Below are 18,776 nucleotides of genomic sequence, written 5' to 3'. Positions count from 1 at the left end.
TCATATTTTCACCAAAAGTACAAAATTAAAGCATAAAATTATCACTTTCATTCTAGTTTTTTATACTTACAGTTTACCATTTTATACTCAGGACTAGAGAGCAACCAGTGGAAAAATACTTCTAAAATATTTTCAAAATCTATTATGGTTTAAAAATTTTAACTTTATAAGTCAATGATGAAAGCATCGCTTTAAAAATCTACAGGCTCTTGTGTCTGACCACAGCAGTGACCTCTGGTATTTTCTGCCAAAAGAGTTCATTTGTCTCACAGGACAACTAATCAATTCCAGAGTCCATCAATCACTTTAGTTGTATACTGGTCTGGTCTTGCTTAAAGAAGGTCCAGATGGCTGCCTGTGTAAGTGGGATTAATAAGATTCTGATAGATTACATAGCATCAAACTACAAAATATAACAGGGAAGATCAAATGTTATTGCAGGGTGGGTTGGATACTGTACACGTTTCATTTGCTGTATTTTTAAATCATGTCCTAATTTCTCAATTTATGTGCCAACGTCGAGGTGAAACCTTCTCAGTTATACAAGTCACTGAAAGTGACTCCCTGTTAAGTGAGTCAGTATATGTAGTACAGAAGCATTTGACTCTTTGCAAAGCCCTATACTTATTAACCAGAGCTTTTTTTGCCAGTCTGCAGTTTAAATGAAACACAACTGATCTCAAGACCAGAGTCACAAGATCTGTTACTCTCTTGTTTCTATAGTTCCAAACTCAGATCTAGTAGCATTGGTCTCCCTTCCCGATTTGCCATTTTCTTCTGCAAAAGCAAACAACCTGTACCTAATTCCATAGTTAGGTGCTTTTAGCTCCCACCATCAGCCCTGTGCCCTGAGTCTCCACTGTGGGGACTCTATGCTTAGTAACAATACTAATAAAACTGATAGTTACAAAGTAACTTATTTTGTGCCACATACTATTCTAGGATGCCTATGTATAAGTATTCATATAATCCACAAAAATGCTATATGAGAAAGCATAATATACTATAATCATCCCCATTTTATAGATATGTAACTTGTCCAAGGTCACAGAGCTAATAAGAGATGGAACCACCATTTGAATTCCAGGCTCCATAATTTTTTGTACTTAATTTAGCCTCACCTTATATCTCCTCCATTATACTACAGAACAATTAACTAGCTTCAGAATGAGAAATTGGTGTCAGGGCTCTGGAATATTAACACAGAGATCTGTACCTATGACATTATATTGTCACTTTCTGTGAAAGAGTGGAAATAAAGGTCAGAACTAAAACAGTGAGGGAGCAAGCTCAGAATTGGCCCCAGTGGCCCTTGGCCCAGGAACATTTACAATAAAAATAAAATGGGCCCTTAACTTGTCACCTACAATGCATATTAGTCAGGAAGCTGCCACAACAATGGAGCCCAAGCCTTAGTAAAGGGGTTCATTAGATACTGATTTTCCTAACCTTCAGAAATGTGGAGGGCTTCCCTGGTGGCGCAGTGGTTAAGAATCCACCTGCCAATGCAGGGGACACGCTCACGTGCCACAACTACCGAAGTCCGTGCGCCTAGAGCCCGTGCTCCACAACAAGAGGAGCCAAAGCAACGAGAAGCCCACGCACCACAACGAAGAGTAGCCCCTGCTCACCCCAACTAGAGAAAGCCCGCGTGCAGCAACGAAGACCCAACGCAGCCAAAAATAATAAATAAATTTTTTTAATGTGGAAAAAATTATAAGTTTATATATTAAAGTATCCAAAACAGACCTTCAAAATACATTTTTATGTTCTTTTTAATGGTTCTATACAAGAAAGCTTTTCCTTTCATCCAAGTTTTCCATTTGATGTTTCTAAAATTATAAAACCTACTGTCACTTTCACCTCAGCTGAACATTAATTCTGCCACGAAACTGCAATTAACCTCAATTAAAGCACAATTTTCTCTTCGAAAAATAAAACACCAAATATTAAATTTCACCAAAGTACAAGCAAAATGTGATTACACAAACTTCAACAAATAGCCTGTTTTCACTGCTGTAACTGCATTCTTATACTTAAGAAACAATAGGGACTATATCTGGTCCTTCACTGGAATAAACGAACATTTCATTATACAATAACTTTTATCATGATCTAGTTTGTTATACTGGAATCGTTACAGAATGAATTCTCTATTATAAGAATATGACTAGTTGCTGTGATTTCTGATCTACTGTACTAATAACAAAACTACAGTTTGTAACTGAAAGGCTTTCCGTGGCTCTCTCACGTTCATGTTCCTTACTGTTTCATATCTTAACAATATGTTCCAGAACACAACGATTTAGATCCTATCATAAGAAGACTAATACTTGGATGACTTAATGAAATAAGACCAAGACTAACCAGTTTTGCCAATAGCAGAGGTTCATATTTCACTCAACCAATAAGGTTTATTAAGCATACTCAAATGTAGATGCCAAAAATACCAAAAACATACTATTCAAAAGTGAAGAAGCAGGCTTCCCTGGTGGCGCAGTGGTTGAGAGTCCGCCTGCCGAGGCAGGGGACACGGGTTCGTGCCCTGGTCCGGGAAGATCCCACATGCCGCAGAGCGCCTGGGCCCGTGAGCCATGGCCGCTGAGCCTGCGCGTCTGGAGCCTGTGCTCCGCAACAGGAGAGGCCACAACAGTGAGAGGCCCGCGTACCACAAAAAAAAAAAAGTGAAGAAGCTGAGAAGCACAAATATCCACGATATTTCGTCTCATAATAGGTTCATATTAAATGTGTGTTGAATTAAAATCTCTATGAAGATAAAGCTATATTATTTTGTCATTTTTCTCAAGATCAAAATTCTAAATATTGATTTAAATCTGAGTCACTTCTTTAGGAATTGGGTAGAGAATAAGCAGGTAGGTTAACTTTTCCAGTTTAGTTTAACTCTTAGGAATACTCCAATTACCCAGATATCTACTATCACATCAATAGGAGTACATTTGATTCACTTTCTGTTCTGCAGAGCTACTGTGATCAGTCATGTCACTGGATATTACAAAAGAAACTGTATTCAACGTGTCAGTTTGAAAAATACTAGAGTCTGGGAGCCCTTAAGGAAATCAGTACACAAAATAAAGATCACTATTTATAGATAAGTGATTGATATTATTAGAAAGTTAAGTATAGTGATTTTAAAAACACAAAGTTAAGAAACTATCTCCATTTAATTAACTAACTAGGAAAGTGGCCTATATATTTCTTTAGGAAAAGAGGTGAGGATGGGCATGACTGATTTATGATAGGGCCAATAGGCTAACTGTGTGAGCCAGTCACTAAACTTTCAGCTCCTTGGGGAAGCAGCTGTGGATACCTCCCAAGCTCTGGGCATATTTACTAGGTACCTACTAAGTTCTGGGAACTTCCCCAGATACTGCGAATATACAGATGGATAAAATACTACCCTTGCTCTCCAAAAACTAACAGTTTAGCAGAAAGGACAAATTTTTAAAAATTATAATCCAATGTAGCATAATATCACAGATGCTATAACAAAAGTGTGAATGAAAGACTATGGGGGGCTTCTCTGGTGGCGCAGTGGTTGAGAGTCCGCCTGCCGATGCAGGGGACACGGGTTCGTGCCCCAGTCCGGGAGGATCCCACATGCTGTGGAGCGGCTGAGCCCGTAAGCCATGGCTGCTGAGCCTGCGCATCCGGAGCCTGTGCTCCGCAACGGGAGAGGCCACAACAGTGAGAGGCCTGCGTACCACAAAAAAAAAAAAAGACTATGGGAACACAGAGAAGGAATGACTAACCTCCCCTCCAAGAAAAATGACTCTAAGGGTTTACTAACTTGATTTGAACATTTAATAAACTTTGATTAATATGGTTAAGGTTCTAATACGCCATTTTTTAGAAGCTCTAAGTAGAGAATATACAAATTAAGAATCCCCCACACATGTTCTGATTCTATAAGGGTTAAGGGGAAGGGGGAGTTAAACTCTGAAAATGTCTTTTAAACTGTGCTTCCTCAAAACTACATGGGCTTCTCAGAGCTTTCAGGGTACCTCAAGGGATCAGGGTGGCAAATGTACTCCAGGCCAGCAGCATTCTTAAAGGGTATCTTTATCCCCCTCAAACCTCCATCAGTCTTCCACTATATCACCCCAAGTAGACATTTAACCTTAGTAAAAAATGATGTGCTTGCTATGCAAATAGATTCAAGACAGGGCCCTTAGTATTAGCTGGTCATTAACTAGAAACTATGAACAGTTGAAGTTTTTGATTCATAGGGGTATCAATAGCTTTCCTTCTAGAATGGTACCTGGGAGTTCTTATCACTAATTATTTATGTGGTGAATAATGTCAGCAACTCTTTTGCAAGAGTGAAGCATAAAATTTTGGTACAATTTCCTCTTCATTCTATGAAGATAGATATTTCCCTTCAATTTAGGTGAACTCAATTTTCCACTTGAAAATTAGAGCTCATTTATTTCATGTTAATAATAAGTAAGAAAAGTAAAGCTCAGATGACACAGAAGGGTAAGAGCATCAGAAGTTCCTATTTCTTGTTTTTGCTTGTAAAGTAACAATCTTAGAAGAATGTGTCACATGGCTTTAAAGCAGGATAGAATCCTTTTTCTGATTTACACAGTGTGTAAAGAAAACAATAATCCAAGAAATTTCACACATAACATACAAAATTTAAGGACCTTTGTTAAATAATGCAAAATGACCTTTAAAATTTTTTTAATTTTGTTAAAAATACATGACATAAAATTTATCATCTTAACCATCTCTAAGTGTCCGGTTTGGTAGTATTAAGTATATTCACATTGTTGTGCAACCAGTCTCCAGAACTTTTTCATCTTGTAAAGCTGAAATGATTTTTAACTTGTAGCTAGAATAAATAAACTACAGAAATTAAAATATTTAAAAGAAAGAACGATATTTTGAGGAAAACTAATGAGAACAACAACAAAAATCCACAGCTTTAGATTGAGACACAAAACCTTGCCCTACCAGATACTTATGTGGGAGAAAGGTTACTACCTGACACTGATTCAGATACTTACAGATTTTAAAGATTATACACATAAAAATTTATTTCCTGCCATTTATTATCCTCCTAGAGATACCACCAAATCGGTTTCATGTTAAGAAAAATTCTTCAAATGAAAGTTTTGGGTATTAAATAAATAAATAAATTTATAAACACACACACACACACAAATGTATACATACACACATACTATACATATATGTATATACCCCTATTGTTGAAGACCAGAAAAGAATTTACCTGATGATTTCTTCGTGATACAGAGAACTAACAACTGGCCCACCAAAACCCGTATTTGCTTCTTTTCCTTTCTTCTCTGGTGACTGTGGTCGGGGGTGGGGGGGGGGGAATTGGTGGAAAAAAGACACATGGATTAAAGCAGTGTGCATTTAAACCAGTTACAAAACACTACCCTGTTAAGGAACACTAATATTTGATGATCCACCATTTCTCTAAGGCCCTAGTGACAATTTTAGGATGACATCAGAAAGGCAAGAGGACTCTCAGGTCATCACAGCAGCAGAATGAATACCCTCTAGCAAGCTAAGGTTATTCCACTACTGTCTTCTGGAGCCACCTAAGAGCCATTCCCCTAGCTGATTATGTTAGCTATGTTCATTGTGGAAAACAGAGACATTCAGTGTGGAAAAATGAAAACAAAATACGAAATATAAATACCAGACCTGAATGTGATCAGGAAAATCATATCTAGGTTAACAAAATTAAAGTTCCCAAATAAGAAACTAAATTGTAATAAAACTTAAAATTTAACCATAAAAAAGAAAATATTTTTAGGTGGCAAGAAGGATGAGAAGGTAGAAGGGAGAGAGGAAAGGGGTTGCGATCTAAAATAAAAGAAAAAAAGCAAACTTATGGAAACACTTTCCAAAATCAAGTATTCAGTAGGCTCTGTCCCTCTATGTTCTCAAAAAGCACAAGGTTAAGATTAAATTGAAAAATAAGATTCTTCCAAAACATGTATGTAGAAGCAGTGAACCTGGATATTACTGTTGTCTGAAAGATCAAATTGCAACCTGTGCAAAAGCCCATATCTCTTGCAATATTGACAGTTTTTAGGCCAGGACACCCTACAAAAATAAAAACTCTGATTCTGAACATAAGTATTATCTTAGAGTCAAAATTACTTTTATTATTTAATTTGACTGCAAAAATAATTAGTTTCACTTCAGAAAAATATAGACAGCTCCCCTATACATGTTTTTCTTTTCTTACTTTAAAGAAGGGGTTTTGCTTTATTGTTGTTACTTTTTTTGTTTGTTTCTTTTGGTCTGTGAACCACTGGGCTGAGGAAAAGATCCTGTAGGCAGCATATTCTGTCAGTTCGTAACACCATTAGAGGAACTAAAGTTTCAAGAAATGGTGCAGATTTTTGAGGTGAAGTCGGTTAACAATTTATGACAGAAACAAAGGTATAATGTCATAAACAACAACTACCATCATGATTAAATAATAAAGTATATAAAGTACAATAGCCTGATGTTGGCAAAAAAGAAGCACAAAGTAAATGCAAGTTCCCTCTCTCCTCTGAGAACCAGTCTTAGAGCATAAATGCTGCAAAGAATTTTCAGGATAGAGAATGTTTTCCCTTATACTAAAAAAGCACAATCCAAAGGGAGAACTTACTTTATTTAATCCAATTACATTCTGAATACATACTCCATTAGTAGGATAAAGTTGAAATATACTTGCTGCCCAAGAGATGCTTGCTAAATGAATAACAAAATTGGAAGTGAAAAAACTGGATACCAAAGGAAAAAAAGAGGGCGAGAGAATCAAGTATACAGGGTCAAGCACAGTTTCCTGAAAAAGAACTGACTCCAAGAAGATAACATAGCAGAAAATCTAGATGACCTTAGGTTTGCAATCACTTTTTAGAAACAACACCAAAACCATGATCCATGAAAGAAAAAAACTGACGTTAGTGTTTATTAAAATTAAAAATGTCTGCTCTGTGAAAGACACCATTAAGAGAATGAAATGACAAACCACAAAATGGGAAAAAAACCTTTGCAAACACAAATCTATTAAAGGACTGGTATTCAAAATATATCTTAAAAGACTCTTAAAACTCAACAATAAGAAATAGAAAATTACAGGCCAATATTGATGGTGAACATAGATGTAAAACTCCTCAAGAAAATATTAGCAAACCAAATTCAACAAAACATTAAAAGGATTAAACACCATGATCAAGTAGGATTTATCCTAGGAATGCAAAGATGGCTCAACACCCACAAATCAATCACTGTGATATATCACATTAACAAAATTAAGGATAAGATCATATGATCATCTCAACAGATGCAGAAAAAGCATTTGATAAAATTCAATATCTGTTCATGATAAAAACTCTGAACAAAGCAGGTACACAGGGAATGTACCTCAACATAATAAAGGCCATACATGACAAGCCCCCAACTAACATCATACTCAACAGTAAAAAGCTGAAAGCTTTACCTCTAAGATCAGGAAAAAGACAAGGAAGCCCATTCTTACCACTTTTATTCAATGTATTCGAAGTCCTAGCCACAGCAATTAGACAAGAAAAAGAAATAAAGGCACCCAAATTAGAAAGGAAGAAATAAAATTATCTCCTTTCATAGACAACATGATCATATACACAGACAACCCTAAAGACATACTCCCCCCCCACCAATCAATCTGTTAGAGGTAACAAATGATTCCAGAAAAGTTACAGGATACAAAATTAACATACCAAAATCATGTCATGTCTGAGGGAGACAGAAGATAAAAAAGTTTTCTAATATTAAAAAGTGATGAGTGCTATAGAAAAAAAATTAGCATAGGGAAGAGGGTTGGAATTTTAAATAAGATGGTCTGGGAGGGCCTCACTGAGAAGGTCATTTGAATAAAGACATAAAGGAAGTAAACAAGTGAGTCCTGCACATATCTGGGGGAAATTGTCCCATGAATAGGAAACAGCCATTGCAAAGGCCCTGTGGTGAGGGTATGCTTAGAATGTTAGAGAACTGAGGTGTTCATGTCTTTTGCCAGAAAGCAATTAATGTATTTTAGGGGGCAAGACTAGAAGTAAAAACACATGGTTGTTCACAAGACAATCATAGTTTCTATCAGTGTCATTCACTGAAACCCTTAACATGAAGTAGGCAATTCAGAATAGATACCTGTAGTTTGCTTGGTAATTATTTGCTGTGAAAATACATACTACTAATTAGGAGTTATATGGTATTGGAAAGGGATGAGTATATTTCTTTCACTTAGTTAACAGCCTTTATTTTTTATTTATTTTATTTATTTATTTTTTCCCAGTACATGGGCCTCTCACTGTTGTGGCCTCTCCCATTGCAGAGCACAGGCTCCGGACACACAAGCCCAGTGGCCACGGCCCATGGGCCCAGCCACTCCGTGGCACGCAGGATCCTCCCGGACTGGGGCACGAACCCGCATTCCCCGCATCGGCAGGCAGACTCCCAACCACTGCACCACCAGGGAAGCCCCAGCCTTTATTTTTTAGAGTAGTTTTAAGTTTAAAGAAAAATGAGCAGAAGGTACAGAGTGTTCCCATATACCCCTCTCCTCAATTTTCCCCTATTATTAACATCTTGCATTAGTGTGGTACATTTGTTACAATAGATGGGCCAATATTAACACATTTTTATTAGCTAAAATCCACAGTTTACATTAGGGTTTATCTTTTGTGTTGCATATGGGTTTTGACAAGTGTATAATAACGTATCCACATTACAACATCATTCAGGATAGTTTCACTGCCCTAAAATTCCTACGCTCCAGTTATTCATCCCTCTCTCCCTGAAGCCCTGTCAACTACTGATCTTTTTACTGTCCTCATAGTTTTACCTTTTCCAGAACATCATACAGCTGGAATCATACAGTATGTAATCTTTCTTTCACTTAGCAATATGTATTTTAAGTTCCTTCATGTCTTTTCATGGTTTGATAGCCCATTTCTTTAAAAAAAAAAAAAAAAAAAGAAAAAAAACTCTTAGCTGTTGGGGAAAAAAACCATACAACTTACCATCTTAACCATTTTTATGTGTAAAGTTTAGTAGTGTTAACTATATTCTACCTCCCCTGTATCAAAACAAAAAATTTTTCTCCAATCTTCACCATAAGAATGTGGTGGGTCCTGGGGGTCAAAACCCATGAAAGCAGGGGGCCTTCCTAAGGCTGAGCCCCTGGAAGCTTTTAGCTCTTGAGCTAGTCCACACTCACTCTGCAGCAATTCGTCAATTACCATTTAAGTGTTCCTACCAGTTCACAGTTCAAACAGCTTTTGTTCCCAATAAGCAGATCTCGAGTGTGATTCTATGTATTCACCTGTCACCATTTGGGGAGTGGCAGTTTGCCCTGTGACCTCAAATCTCAGATTAATCTAAGAATAGTCAATGATTTTCAGTTTGGTCAGATTTTTGCTGTTGTTGAAGACAGGAGAGATGATTTCCAAGTTCTTTACATGCCAGAGCTGAAACTGGAAGTTCAACGGTCTTTTGAAGACATTTTAAAATGAAAAAAAAAAGGCTTATATTTACCCACATATTTGTCACTTCCAGCTGTCTTCATTCCTTTAAGCAGGTCTAAATTTCCATCTTATACACTTTTCCTTTTGCCTGAAGAAGTTCCTTTAACATTTATTGTAGTGCCTGTCAGTCAGCAATGAATTATCTCTGCTTTTGTTTGCCTGAAAAATCTTTATTTTACCCTTTTTTTTTAATATTGACATGAGATTCACATAATATAAAATAAGCCATCTAAAAATATACAATTAGCACAGGGAACTCTACTCTGTGCTCTTTGGTGACCTAAATAGGAAGGAAATGCAAAAAAGAGGAGATATATGTATACATACAGCTGATTCACTTTGCTGTACAGCAGAAACTGACACAGCACTGTAAATCAACTCTACTCCAATAAAAAAAATTTTTTTAATAAAAAATAGACAAAATAAACATAGTTTCCCCCTTTTAAAAAACAAAATATATATATACAATTGAGTGGCATTCAGTACACTGACAATGTTGTACAACCACCAGCTCTATTTAGTCTCAAAACATTTCCATCATCCCAAAACAAATCCTTGACCCCATTAAGCAATCACTCTCATTCCTCTTCCTCCTAACCCTACCAACCATCCATCAATCAGCTTTCTGTCTCTATGGATTCACCCATTCTGGATACTTCATATAAATGGAATCACACAACATGTGATCATACGTGAGCATGTATCAGTGCTTCATTCCTTCCTATGATTAATACTCTAATGTGTGTATATATATATATATATATATATACTCTGTATTATATATCCATTTATCAGTTGATGGGCATTTGGATTGTTTGTACCTTCTGACTATTACTGTGCTATGAACATTTGTGTACAGCTATTTGAGTACCTGTTTTTACTTCTTTTGGGTTTATATACCTAGGAGCAGAATTGCAGGGTCATATGGTAATTCAATGTGTAACTTTTGGAAGAACCACCAAACTGTTTTCCACAGCACCTGCACCATTTTACATTCCCACTAACAATGGAAGATGGTTCCCATTTCTCCACATCCTTGCCAGCGCTTGTTATTATCTGTCTTTTTTATTATAGTCATCTTAGTGTGTGTGAAGTAATACCTCCCTGTGGTTTTGATTTGCATTTCCCTGATAACTAATACTTCATGTGATTGTGGGTCATTCTCTTTGGAGAAATGTCTATATTCAACCTATTTATTAGTTATCTTTTATGAGTTATTCATATATTCTGGATACTAGATCTTTATCAGATATGATTTGCAAATATTTCCTCCCTTTCTGTAGAATGTCTTTTTATTTTTTTGGATAGCAGAAAAGTTTTAATATTGATGCAGTTCTGTTTACCATCTCTTCTTCGGTTGCCTGTGTTTTTGCTGCCATATCTAAGAATCCATGGCCAAATCAAAAATCACTGAGGTAAGTACCTATTTACTTCAGTCAATATAGTTCTAATTCGTATTTTTTTAGGTCGTTGATCCCTTTTGAGTGAATTTTTGTATATAGTGTGATATAAGAATGCACCTTCATTCTTTTGTATGTGGATATCCAGTTGTCCCAGCATCATTTGTTTAAGAGATTCTTCTTCTCCACTGAATGGTCTTGGCATCTGCATCAAAACTCAACTGACCATAAATGTGAGGGTTTATCTCTGGACTCAGTTCTATTCCACTGGTCCATGTGCCTATCTTTATGCCAGTACAACACTGTTTTAATTACTGTTATTTTGTAGTAAGTTTTGAAATTGCAGGTGTGAATTCTCCAATTTTGTTCTCTTTCAATATTGTTTTGATTATTTGGGTCCCTTTATAATTCCATATATATCTGAGGATCAGCTTTTCCATTTCTGCAAAAATGGAATTTTGATAGACTGCATTGAATCTGTAGGTTACTTTAGGTAGTACTGCCATCTTAACAATACAAAATCTTTCAATCTTTGAACATGGGATGTCTTTCCATTTATCTAGGTGTTCTTTGTCTCAGCAATGGTTTATGGTTTTCAGTGTAAAATCTTTCACCTCCTTTTAAAACTATTCCTGGGGGAAAAAAACCCCAAAAAACTATTCCTCGGTATTTTATTATTTTGTATGCTACTGTAAATGGAACAGTTTCCTTAGTTTCCATTTTGGGGTGTTCACTGCTCGTGTATATTAACCCAACCGATTTTTGCATGTTGATCTCGTATCTTGCAACTTTGCTGAATGTTTATTAACTCTAGTAGTTTTTGGTGCGTTTTTTGGATTTCCTGTATTTAGGATGATGTTATCTGTGAACAGAGACAGTTTTACTTCTTTCTTTCCAATGTGGAGGCTGTTTATTTTCTTTTTCTCGTCTAATTGCTCTGGCTAGAATTTATAGTACATGGTAAAAGAAAGCATCCTGTCTTATTCCTGATATTAAGGGGAAAGCTTTCCATTTTTCATCCTTGAGTATAATGTTACCTGTGAATATTTGGTAAGCAAATCACCTTCATTTCTGAAAGCTATTTTAACTGGTATAGATTATAAGTTGATAGTTTTTTCCTTTTGATGGTGCCCCTATTGATCTATTGAAGAAGTCTGCTACAGTTTTACATTTGTTCCTCTGTATCATTTTTTTTTTTTGGTATGCATGCTTTTAAGAGTTTCTCTTTTTCACTGATTTTCAACAATTTGATTATGATGTGTCAAGGTATCATTTTTATTTACGTTTCTCCTGCTTGACATTCATTGAGCTTCTTGTTCCATTGGTTATGGCAGTGATTCTCAACTAGGGGAGTTTTTCTTTGTTTTTTTTTTTTTGCCCCTATCCTCCATTTGGTTGTCACAATTGGTTGGTCTTATTGGCATCTAGTGAGTAAAGACCAGGGTTACTACTAAACATCCTACAATGCACAGGACAGCTCTCAACAGCAAAGAATTACCCAGCCCCAAATGTCAATAATGCAAAGGCTGAAAAACTCTGGTTTATGGTTTCATCAAATGTTTAAAATTTTCAGCCATTATTTATTAAATTTTTTCTGTCTTCTTTTTCTCTTCTTTAAGGGATTCCAATTATATGTATATTTGTTCAGTCTTTTTATGCTCTGTGCTTCATTTTTGTTTCACCTGCTATATCTTCAAGTTCACTGATCTTTTTTTTTTTTTTTTTTGCGGTACGCGGGCCTCTCACTGCTGTGACCTCTCCCGTTGCGGAGCACAGGCTCCAGATGCGCAGGCTCAGCGGCCACAGGCCCAGCCGCTCTGCGGCACGTGGGATCCTCCCGGACCGGGGCACGAACCCGTGTCCCCTGCATCGGCAGGCAGACTCTCAACCACTGTGCCACCAGGGAAGCCCCACTGATCTTTTCTTATGCAATGTCTAATCTGCTGTTAATTCTTCCCAGTGTATTTTTCATTTCAGATGTTAACTCTCATCTCCACAAGTTCCATTTGGGTCTTTCTGTATCTTCTGTAATTCTCTCCATTGTGTTCATGTTTTCCTCTATTTTCTTGAATATATCTATAATAGCTGTTTTTCATCTTTTTCATTTCTGTACCTGCTTTCACTGACAGGTTTTTCTCCTGGTTATGGATATTTTCCTGCTACTTATGCATGCTTGAAAGACTTTAACCGTAAGCCAGATATTATAAATTTTACACTCTTGTTTGCTGGATTTTGTTGTGTTCCTTTAAATTATGTTAGACTTTGTTTGGGCATTAATTCAGTTACATGGAATCAATCTGATCCTTTCAAGGCTCATTTTTAATCTTTGTTAAGGCAGAGGCAGAGCAGCCTTTAATCTAGAGCTTAATTTAGCCCCAGTACTGAAGTGAAATCCTTCAGAGGCCTCCACTATATGCCCCATACACTACATTTTCTTTCCACTCTGACCAGTAGGAAATGAAAGAGTCTCAGTCCTATGTCAACTCCACGAACTGTACGGCTTGCTGCTTTCTTGTATTTCATTCTCCAGCCTGTTAGTTTCCTCTCACACATACACAGATTAGTATTCAGCCAGAGAGACCCTTCTATAGATCTCTGGAACTCTCCCTTTGTATGCAAGAGCATCCTCTCTAGTATGCAGCCCTGTATATTCAGTCTGGCTCAAATTGACAAGGTGGCCAAGCTCTTTTGGATCCCCCCTCCCTGGGCTGAAATTGCTTCCAGATAATAAGCTGAGGAAACTGTAGAGTTTACTTTGTTTCTCTTCTCTCATAGTTTCATACGACTTTCAGTGCATTGTCTGAAAATCATTATTTCAACTACTGTGTCTTCCTGTTTTAAATACAAGAGTAAATCTTGTCCCTATTATACCACCAGGCCCAAGAGCAGAAGTTCCAAAAACATTAACTTAAAAACCAGCATAATATTCCATGAAGTGATATACCATAATTTACTTAACCATTATCTGACAACTATTTAGGTATCTTCATTTTTTCATTCATAAACAAAGATATTATGAATACCTTTGTACATAAAGCATAATACAGTTTTAATTAAAATCTTCAGGGAAAAAACTGACTCTATAATTTAATTATAGTGCATTCTAAGTATATTTCTTCCTAGGATTAATTCCTCTTTCTGCAGCAACTGCACAGGCATATTAGAATGCTGGTGACAATTTTGGGAAGGTGGGGTGGGAGATTATATCTGAGGCAAAAAAAATTTTTTTTAATAATCTGCCATTATCAGATTGAATTCAGAATAAAGGTGCCAAAGATGCAACAGTTTTGTTCTCCATCCACTTCATCTATAAGAAGGGCCAAACTTTGGCTACTTTTACTCTCTTGATTTCCACTCCAATGAAACGCTTCTCATAGAGGTTTAAGAAGTTTATTTCATTTCTCTCTACTCAAAATCCATTAAGTTATTTTTATGTTGCATCAGCAGTTAAAGAAAGAGACTCCAATTTGGCAGCCAATAGGATAAAACTTGCCAATTCTTATATTGCCTGAGACTATATTATTTGAGACACTGAAATGCTCCTTCACTCAAGGGGGAAAGGTAAGTTGTTGGCTGAATCTTTATCACTTGATTCAGATTCTACCTTAGTCAGTTGCTGGGTTGGGTCAAGATGTAAAACCTTGTGAAACTTTCTATCTGAAAAATAACTGTTCCAAAGATTATCAGGCTAATATGTGCCAGGAGGGAGCTTCTTGCTTCCATGTGCTACCTTTCTTGGCTTCTGCTTTATTGGTTTGTTTGCTTAATTTGTTTATAGGTATTTGGGTAAATTAATCTGCCTCAGTTTCCTCATTTATAAAAATAATAGTACCTATCTCATATGGGTGTTTCCAAGATATAAAATATATATGTAAAACCAACAGTGCCCAGCACAAAGTAGACACTATTATATAAGTGTTAACTGATATATAATTATTATTATTAGTCACAATATGGCCATTTCTCCAAAGTGAAAATGTCTCAGCAACACAGATGCAAGATATTTTGATGTGGTTACCAACAATATAGAACCACAAACCTTTATCTAATAGTTTTAAACTCCTGATTCTCCTGGTAAAACCACAAATCCCCAAACCAACCAACAACACTGTCATTAAGGGGCGGGGGGGGAAGGAAACTAGGACTTCAGGAGCGTCTTCCATGTGCTTTGCACTTTATATATATTATCCAATTCCAACTTCAAAACAATTCTATAAAATTGGCATTTTTACTGTGTCACATGCAATCTAAGACATCACCAATTATAAGAAGTACCATTATTTTCTATAATGCTAAGAAAGACAACACAGCCAATTAAATATAGTACTCCATCAATTTTAAAACACATCTATAATTTTTAAAATGTTAGAAACTGAATAAATCTTTGCCTTATATTTGATAAAATATATCTCCATTTTACAGATTAGAAAACTGAAGATAAAGAGAAATGAAATACTCAATGCCTCATAGTAAGTGCAGAATTGAGTCCCAAACCAAGAACTTCCGGTATCCAAAGACTATGCTCTTTCTATTTAACTACGCCACCTCTCCAAGCTATTTTAGAAACCATTATCAAATATTTACAAATATTCTGATTTAAAATATTGTTCTGTCTCAAGTGTACATTTAAAAGATTTTTAGGGGCTTCCCTGGTGGCACAGTGGTTGAGAGTCCGCCTGCCGATGCAGGGGACGTGGGTTCGTGCCCCGGTCAATTTAATGCTGTTTTTAAATGCCTATCATGGAAGATTACCTTCAGGCTATTATAACTTTCTAGAAATGTAACTGATCAAGATTTAAGTGTTCTTTGGAAAATGATTCTGAATATAGTATTTATCATACTATGAAGAAATTATAACCTTTTCTTAGATTTTAAACACCAAAGAAAATCATAAAAAACTGACAGATTCAAGTACTTAAACTTGCATTTCTGTAATAATGTAGTAAAAAATAAATAAGGAAATATGGAACTGCATTTTAAGCAAACAAAACGAATGGCTAATATTTCTATAATATTCTAAGCAATATATCAAAATGATCTCATATGTAAGAAAAACATTAAGATTCAATGGATAACAGACCACGGTTATGAGCAGTCAACAATTAGTATTTGAAGTGACACAGAGGTTTAGGATTTTATTCACGTACATACATAAATATCAATAATGTTATATCACTACTTGGAAAAAAGTTCAACATCCATAATCATTTAAGAAAATGCAAATTAAAACAACAACGAGCAACAGATTTTAAACTAATTCCATTAGGGTAACAAAATTATCCAAATTGGCAAAACGGTAGTGAAACAGGCACTATACTAAGTTAATGGCCCTAATGCTCTTGTAAAATGGTATTACACTGTTGGAAAGCAATATTGCAATCCTACCAAGACCCATAAAAATATTAGCACACTTTCATTATGTTAACCATTAATACAGCTTCTGGATATTATAAGAAAAAAATACAATTCTGAATTGTAGTAACTTTGTATAGGTTTCAACCATAATTCTTTTTCTGTTGCTCATCTTTACGTGAAATTAATGTTCCTGAATTTTTAAGATAGAAATGTGAATCAGGATATAGTTTTAGGTATATAAGTCCCTTTTCTGTTATTTTCATGAAGTAATTAAAAATCTGGCCCCTAGGATACTTTCAAGATCACTTGGCTCTGGTCCCCTCTCCCATTCTTATCTGGTTTCTTTTTCCTTTTGTCTTCATTGTCCTTGTCCTGCTTAACTTGCCCTGCAGATTCCTCTTAGTGTGAGGCTGTGTACTGGAAGGGAAGTTTTGGCTGCTTAATTTTAGAACTCTAGAGCTCCAGACAGCTCTAGAAAACCTTACCATGAACCCCCTGTACTCTTCACCTGTGGGCAATTTTAGGCTTCTGCCATTCTCAGGTCAATTAGACTCCCTACTGTTTCCTTCTGCTTCCTCCTACAGAGATGGCAATGCTACACAAATCTTGGAGCTGTTGATAGTTTGTCCCTAGTTTCTCTGACTAACTCGGTTTTGTTACAGATATTGCACAAGTGCGTTTGGTTATGCTATCCTAGTTATTCTGTTAAGGATTCGGGAAAATTCAAAAACTATGCTATAACCACTGTCATCATCCCCGAATTCCAATAACTCTGAATGATTTTTGACAGAATGCATGAATGGGAATACACAAATGAATAGATTAGTACTGACTGCTAAACTGTTTCCATTCCATTCTCTTTTCCATTACTTTTGCCTCCATTCAACTAACTTTTTTTTTTTTGTTTTTGTTTTTGTGGTATGCGGGCCTCTCACTGTTGTGGCCTCTCCCGTTGCGGAGCACAGGCTCCGGACGCACAGGATCAGCGGCCATGGCTCACGGGCCTAGCCACTCCACGGCATGTGGGATCTTCCCGAACCGGGGCACGAACCTGTGCCCCCTGCATCAGCAGGCGGACTCTCAACCACTGCGCCACCAGGGAAGCCCCAACTATCTTAATAAAATGGATGATTTCATGAAAAAGAGGTGCAGAGACTGATAAGGCAAGACAAGTTTAGTCAATAAGGACTTTAAATTGGTAAAGGAGTGAACTACTCAGTTAACTGAAAGAAACTATTCCTATTCATTCCTCCTTGACGTCATTCTGCAATATCTGCATGGGTCAGAGACAGTTACTTAAGATACTTTTTGATTACTGTCGGGGGTCTAAAATATACTCTGGGGAAATGCTACTTTATTTATCTTTCTATGCCCCATGTATTGCAGTCCTGAGATAAACCATCTGTTTTTAGCTTATACTTAAATAAGATTAGCCTTACATAGGCAAGGAAATTTTTATTTTGAGCCCTTTCTTTCTATTCATCAACATCCTGTTTGATGAAACAAGAACAAACTCTTCCTTTTTTTCAAGTGAAAAGCCATAGAATCCAGTAAAAGTTAAGAATATATATGGATAGTTATCCTCAGTAAGTTTCTTCTTGAGTGTTGGTTTTTTTTTTTGGCTGTGTTTGGTCTTCGTTGCTGTGTGCGGGCTTTCTCTAGTTGTGGCGAGTGGGAGCTACTCCTCGTTGCGGTGCGCGGGCTTCTCATTGCATTGGTTTCTCTTGTTGTGGAGCACAGGCTCTAGGAGCGTGAGCTTCAGTAGTTGTGGCACACAGGCTCAGTAGTTGTGGCTCACGAGCTCTAGAGCTCGGGCTCAGTAGTTGTGGCACACGGGCTTAGTTACACTGTGGCATGTGGGATCTTCCCAGACCAGGGCTCGAACCTGTGTCCCCTGCATTGGCAGGCGGATTCTTAACCACTGCGCCACCAGGGAAGTCCTTGAGTGACTTAATTCCCAAAAGAACATAGTAATTTAAGTTTCCATTTCAAGAAGCTACAAAAAGAACAAAAATATAAAGAAATATAAAGATAGGGGGAAAAGCCAATGAAACAGAAAACAGATGTTCACTAGAGAAAAATAAGCAAAGCCAAAAACTGGTTTTGTGAAAAGATCAGAAATACTTTAGCAAGAATGATGAAGAAAGAAGAGAAAAAAGACAAAAGACCAGTATCAGGAATGAAAAGGGACATGACTACATATCTTAGAGAATCAAAAATTAATAAGTAAATCTTATGAACAACTTAAGCCAAATAAATTGGTTATTTGGAAAAAATGGACAAATTTCTCAAAAAAATACAATTTACCAAAGCTGAGTGAATAAAAAGTGAAACATCTGAATAGTCCCATATCTATTAAAGAAATTGAATCTTTAATTAAAAACCTTACTGCAGGGGCTTCCCTGGTGGCGCAGTGCTTGAGGGTCCGCCTGCCGATGCAGGAGACGCGGGTTCGTGCCCC

General features: G+C 36.6%; 1 protein-coding gene across 1 annotated transcript in view; it reads right to left on the bottom strand.

The window, feature by feature from the left end:
• The window catches only part of ACBD6 (acyl-CoA binding domain containing 6), a 228,953-nt gene that overhangs the window by 151,993 nt on the left and 58,184 nt on the right, over positions 1 to 18,776 (bottom strand). The window contains exon 4 of the mRNA XM_007448515.1: positions 5,258 to 5,340. Coding sequence (XP_007448577.1) covers positions 5,258 to 5,340 — 83 coding nt within the window. The remainder of the gene's footprint in view (positions 1 to 5,257; positions 5,341 to 18,776) is intronic.

Source organism: Lipotes vexillifer, unplaced genomic scaffold (genome assembly GCF_000442215.2).
Source record: "Lipotes vexillifer unplaced genomic scaffold, Lipotes_vexillifer_v1.1 scaffold76, whole genome shotgun sequence".
Taxonomy (NCBI): domain Eukaryota; kingdom Metazoa; phylum Chordata; class Mammalia; order Artiodactyla; family Lipotidae; genus Lipotes; species Lipotes vexillifer.
This window is presented reverse-complemented; position numbering and strand designations above follow the sequence as displayed.